Below are 6,812 nucleotides of genomic sequence, written 5' to 3' on the forward strand. Positions count from 1 at the left end.
CTCCCGTTTCTCTACTTAAACCCTACCGCCAACCCTCTGATATTCAACTTCAGGCTTGCCCACATCCGGCGGGCGTTCAGACTCGTTTTCATGTCACGCTTTAAGTCACGTGATAGTCACCTGCAGCCGGAAGTCATACATTTGAGTTCCTTCGGAAGGTCACGTGACAGCTAATGACGAGTGAAATGCTAACTTCCTCGGAGCATCATCTTTCGTGAATGAACAACAACAATAAAATTGACATTTTGTTATTTATTAATACAATCCTGCCAGGGAATTTTCTGATTACACGTAGTGTTTCAAACATACTAGAAATGATATCCAGGTGTTACAATGAACATTTATGTTCACCTGACACATAGAAATTTGTTGAAAATTTTGAGGGACCAGACATCATTTATCGCCAGCAGGAGGGGGCAACAGGATCTTTGGTTATGTCATAATTAATTTTTTTTGACCCACCTTCCCCGGTTCTGAAGTATTCTAATGATCCCCCTCGTGGGCAGTCAATTTTCTGTAGCCCCCCCCCCCCCCTTCCTGTCTGTTAGCGACGACTGATCTCCCTGAAAACCAAGTCATTCCCCCAACCCCGTCCCAAAGCGATGAATAATGAGTGGTCCCTTATCAGACTCGTTTTCATGTCACGCTTTAAGTCACGTGATAGTCACCTACAGTCGGAGGTCATACAGTTGAGTTCCTTCCGAAAGTCACGTGACAGCTGAATGCTTATAATGGTTTGTTGTCCCTCAGATATCAGAGTCTGAGTGCAACAGTTCTAAGACTTCCTATGGGTTGATCAATAGTCAGATTACAAAATTGCAATACATGCTCTAAGATTTTAATGTTCTGCACTTCTTGCTTTAAAATGTTTAATCTCGATGTAGTGGTTAGTGAGACATGACTTGTTAATGTAAAGACTCATTCCCGTCTTGTGTGTCGTTCTTGTTTATCTTTTCGTTTAAAAACCTGTTAGAGTTGCAATTGACACAGGAATAACACCGCATGGAGTTAACAGGACCCTCCACGATTTTCGGTCCCATCAAGTCGTACCTAACAAAACGTGTCGACAAAGCAAATCACATATTAAGCTTAAACAACAGAAGATAAGGGAAGATAGGGACAGTTCCTTGACTAAAACCATTTTTCTCGTTTTAAGCGCAGCGCTTTAACTTTAGCGCCTTCAAGAGACAGAGGCTTCGCCTGTGCTTTTTTAAAGATCTCCTTTAAATAAAGAGAGTTTTATGCTAGTCATGTATCCAGCCAAAGAACGCACAACCAGTTTCAGAGTAGTTACTTACCATCTGTGTTGATTCGGTGGGGTTTTCGAAGTTTTCTCTTTCCTTTCCTCGTACACAGCAACACCAAGCGACACCAACTACCACAACGAACAGGACTCCAACCACAGGAATGAGTATCTTAGCCAGAAGAGGCAACGGTTCACCTAAAGATGTTGAACGGTCCGTAAAAGATACAATGGAGTAAAGTCAGAGCATATTCTGTCGCACAACATATCCGTACGTTATTGTATGATTACCTACTGTCGATGGTTCTCCCGGAGTAAACCCAGAGACAGCACCAGGTATTTGCACTATAAATATAGAATGTGTAAAAGCTTTCATTAAAAACAAGCAAGGGAAATAAAAAACAAACCTTATATGTTTTGGCAGTGTTATTGCAGGGAAGAGACGAGCACACATGAACTCAACTCAACCCTTTGATGTCTCTCTCCTCGTGGTTTCTCTCTACATACCATAATACTATGGACTAGTGTCCAATCTCCTAGCAGGCAGGGAGTTTCTGTCTCATAGGTAACATAGAAAGCTTTCGATCAAGAGGAGAATAAGAAGACAAGCTGAATCATGTGATCAGACAAAAAAGGCGTGAGGGAATGGGTCAGATTAGGATTAGTAAGACAAAGAGACGTGAAAACAGAAAATGAGATGGAAAGAGCATGGGGGTGGTTATTAAATTAAAGAAACTCATAAAACATTTCAAATCTTTTAAAAAAATGAGAAATAATTTACCTGAACCTATCGAGTTGCTGGTTGTCTGAACACCTCTGGCACTTGACGGTGAGCATGACGTCTGCGCTGATACTAAGGAACCTGAGGAAAGATCTATAATACCGGATGTTGGACTCGACCGCTCAAAAAATACAGAGAAATTCGCAGCCGTTTGAAAGCCAATATGATTTGATGATTTTGTTAATTTCAGTGAAGACGCAGTTTCCTGAACAAAAGTGACAGATGATAATGGAGTTAATACTATTCCTAATAGACCGTGGCCACTAATTTTGTGAAAGGAGCCTGTAGCTTGGAAACCTGTGGCACTAGATGATGGTCGTGGAAAGTAACTTGTGGCTGGGTGATCTGTGGCACGTGACGATGAATTTCCTCCATTTGCGGACTCGGCGGAACGAATAGCCTGGTTACCTGTGGCCCCAAAGGATGAAGAGAGAGATGAGAAGAAACTTAAGACGATGGTACATAACAATGGTTTATTAATTACATGATTTTCGCGAATTCAGAGAAACAGAAAGGTTATATCCCGTTGGAAATTTTTTATTTCCGGGGGAGGATAAACCCCTTCAGATTGTACTGGCATAATTTCTCAACTTTCAACAAAATTGTGATCAGCGTGTTTTTAGCCAGCTTGTGTCTAAAATCGTACACTGGTGCTCAAAATGGGACATTAGTGTCCACAAAGGGATGTAATAATTGTCAAGCCGCGAGCGTAATTTTGAGTTTCGCAATTTAAAGCTATTTTCCTAATACTTGTGACATCGTGTCTGTTTAAAAATAGGCTTGATTCCAATACTAGAAACAAACGAAAACCTGCATTTGAATTTTCTAAGACAAACTGGGGTTTTTTCAAAACTGTCCCACACTATGGAAAGGACTGGAACACCACCGACTTGGAAACTAGAAACGCTGACAACCTCATCGCCTTTAAGAAATCAATTGTTAAGATTTTTTTCTTAGCATTATATTTTTCTATTTCGCATATACCTTTGTTATATTTTACAATCTTTTATATATAATATTATTTATTAAAAACTAGATCATTGGATAATGCAATTCAAGACTTTTTATTGGCTTAGCCATTATTTTATATCAGCCAATATACCATAATCTATAAATATTGCAAGCGTACGTGTCAACTTAAAATTAAAAGGGAGCTAAAAATTGAATAAAATTTAATTTAATTTAACGTTTTTAATAAAACAATTATTCCACTCGCGCTTGTTGGATATGAAATGATTATAGCCAACTTGGCGCTACGCGCCTAATTGGCTATCTATCATCTCATATCCAACACGCGCTCGTGGAATAATTGTTAAATATCCTTATTATTTATTTATTTATATTTGTGACATTTAGTTAGGACCTCCCTGAAAACCGTGTTTGCATGAGTGGAGCATCCTCATTAAAGATCAAGATCATATGATGAGCAGATTTATAATTCCCTACGTTCCTCTTTCCATAACCTCTCCTGGCTTACCTTTAAGAAGTTAACGAAAACAGCTTAAACATTTAATATAAACAAATATCTTCGTATATAATTTAGAGCAACCAGCTTATTCACCCAAGATTTATAATAAGACGTGTTCTAAAATTCTTGTGCTGAAATTTTCACCTCCAAATGCAAGAAGTATACTTTGTACCAACAGAAGATGCCCCATGTACATGCCGATTAATTTCTGCTGACCCTGCAAGACTGGACAAATATAAATAAAGGAAAATAACTGGTTAGGAATGTTGCCATCCACTTAGCCCCAGATCAATTTTGACACTCTATGTGAAAACGCCCATGAAGAGCTGTTTTGAGAAAGATTGTCAGAAAAAAAGCGAAAAAGTTCACGCAACAACTTTGGAAGACATTATGGGTAGTTTTCGTGTCACGGTTCCTCTGCCTCAGGATTCGGGAAAATCTGAGGAAACGTCACTCTAATCTCCGATTTTACATTTTAGACACTAATTTTAAATTTTGGACATCTGTACCCGACTTTAGATTTTCGACAGTAGTGTCACATTTTGAACACTAGCGTCCAATTTTAGACTTTGGACACTAGCGTCCGATTTGAGACTTTGAACACTAGTGTCCGATTTTCGATGAATTTTTCCTTGTTTTTATTTATCAAAAATCATCATTGATTACCTGACATACAGAACACCTTTTGAGACTATCGCGCGTACTTTCTCCTTTTTCCTAACATGCTTTCTCGAAACCAGCCGTATGCATGGTATTTAATGATGTTTTTTGTTGATTTGGTTTAGCGAGTAGTAACCGTGAACACGTTAACACTCTAACTCCATACTTACTAACAGTCAAAATTATCATTTGGAAAAATAAGCCAACAGTTAAACCTCGGAATTTTCAAGCGAGTTTCTGAACTGAGAGCTTATAAATAAGGTTTTCAGATATTCAATCCACTTCCTGTTGCGGAAGCCTTCCGATGTTTCATTAAATCTTAAGTATTTTACATATCATATTGACTACCATTTAGGAAATTCAGAATTATGGCAACTGCTTCGTAACCTAACAGCTTAAAATCTCCCCCCAAAAAAATCTCATCCAAACAAGCTTGATTTGATTTCGGCATTCAGTACTCTCAGCAAACGATATTCAATTGTTTAAATTATCACATTCATATAATCACAGTCGCCATTGCATAATTATCAGTGCCCATGCAATATTACGATTTCGTTTCTATTTCTCAGCGGTACATTCTACACTGGGAAAGTCCTGAAAATAATATCCTTTACTCGGTTCAATCCGAAGAAGTTACCTAAAGCCTTTTTTCCGCTCTGCTTCAAGGATTATTTTGTAAGCGACGTCGATCCATGAAGAATTTAAGTTTGATAAGTTTGTGTTTTGTTCATAACTGTAAATGTCTTTCTATTAAAATAATCATCAATTACACTGAAAAAAGTTTAAAGAAAAGGTTAAAGTAAATCGAAGAGAGATCATTCGTTTTTTGTGGTTTTGAGCTAAAGAAAAAATAATAAAACAAAATTATAAGTCTGCGCCCAAGTTACGTGTGAAATGGGAAAATAAACATGAGAACCTACCCAGGGACCCCAGCAGTCAGCTCTGAAATTTCTATGAAAATGGCAACACTGACAGTCATGTAAAAATTACTTGATCCGATTTCACCTTCAAAACCTAGCGTTTCTGTTGAAGGAAATGAGTAAATGAATAAATCGTAATTGAAATGATGAATTTCTGACTTTTTCCTTCTACATATATTCAATGCATTATGTGTTTTCCTTCCCCTGCGGTAGTAAGTCAAATATAAAGGCATAGAAAGGGAAAATGATTGTTTATCACGACTTCTTATCTTTAATAGTTATGACTCTTTAGCACGTACGGTTAGTGAATACCAAATCGTTATTTCAGGATTATCTTAAGCTTATTATTCTATTATCATTTATTGTTCATGATAATTAACGACACATAATATGAGATGCAATGAATATATGAAGTTCATATATTTTGAACTGCGGTATTAGATACGTATGATGTGCGATCCTCGCAGTAGATAGCGCTATTTATGCAATAGCGAAAATCAGACCTGAAAAAAATCAGGCCTGTACGGGACTCGAACCACTGACCTCTGCGATACTAGTGCAGCGCTCTACCAATTGAGCTAACAAGCCAACTTGGAGCAGGCCGTTAAGTTGATTCGTAATAAACCCGTGAAAGTGATGAATGAAATGCAATGAATATATGAAGTTCATATATTTTTTTTCAGGTCTGATTTTCGCTATTGCATAAATAGCGCTATCTACTGCGAGGATCGCACATCATACGTATCTAATACCGCAGTTCAAAATATATGAACTTCATATATTCATTGCATCTCATTTATCACTTTCACGGGTTTATTACGAATCAACTTAACGGCCTGCTCCCAGTTGGCTTGTTAGCTCAATTGGTAGAGCGCTGCACTAGTATCGCAGAGGTCAGTGGTTCGAGTCCCGTACAGGCCTGATTTTTTTCAGGTCTGATTTTCGCTATTGCATAAATAGCGCTATCTACTGCGAGGATCGCACATCATACGACACATAATATTCTTAAAATTTAAGTTCGAAAAAAAAAAACATTCTTCTTTTTTTTTTGTTATTCATGTATTTTGTCCTCTCAAACTATCAACAGTGTTTAAGTCACGTCCTCGAACCCTTTCTATCGTAGCATAATTATTCATATTCTCCACACTGTTAAATTAACGTCCCCAACAGAACTAACAAGGAGAATTTGTTTAACAATCAGGAGCTTGTAAACTGGTGATCGTTTCCTTTTTTCTGTATATACTGAATATATATAGTCACTCTTAGGGGTTAGAAGTTGAAAATTCTTGACTTGTTTAAGAGTTTCTTCCTGCGTTTGCACTACAAAGCTATCATCAAAAGGCTTGATTGGCTGAGCATAACATGCTCATCAATTTAAGCCGTCAAGATTATTCAGTTTAAGACCGGTGGAATTTAAAATTGTTAATTCTGAGAAGCGATTCAGTCTTTTTGGAAGGCATTTCCCAGCCGTTATTGAGAAGAAGAAATAAGAATTGTTCTGGTTGGTTACAATCAACAGCAAACCTAACACGTGTGTACCAACACTGATTGACTTGAAAATGACCTCTGATAATTAACATTACCCGTGATATGTAGGATCTGTTGGCCGGCTAAGGCTTCCTTACTTGACAAACAAGCTTAACCTTTTCCCCAGGTATTTCTTTACACCATATCTAAATTTGTCGGAAGTAATTCTAAACTTTTCAATAATTTCTACCAGTTTTTCGGTTGGTTATCTAA

General features: G+C 37.6%; 1 protein-coding gene across 1 annotated transcript; it reads right to left on the reverse strand.

Annotated features, from left to right (window-relative positions):
- Positions 1-237: 237 nt before the first annotated feature.
- On the reverse strand, positions 238-5,283 carry LOC111333638 (uncharacterized). The gene is made up of 6 exons (XM_022939261.2): positions 5,073-5,283; positions 3,637-3,717; positions 2,025-2,432; positions 1,535-1,588; positions 1,299-1,441; positions 238-1,050 (listed from the first exon to the last, which is right to left on the reverse strand). Exons 2-6 carry the CDS (start codon positions 3,686-3,688, stop codon positions 1,009-1,011), a joined length of 699 nt encoding a protein of 232 aa, XP_022794996.2. The 5' UTR covers positions 3,689-3,717; positions 5,073-5,283; the 3' UTR covers positions 238-1,008.
- Positions 5,284-6,812: the final 1,529 nt, after the last annotated feature.

Source organism: Stylophora pistillata, chromosome 2 (assembly GCF_964205215.1).
Source record: "Stylophora pistillata chromosome 2, jaStyPist1.2, whole genome shotgun sequence".
Lineage (NCBI taxonomy): Eukaryota > Metazoa > Cnidaria > Anthozoa > Scleractinia > Pocilloporidae > Stylophora > Stylophora pistillata.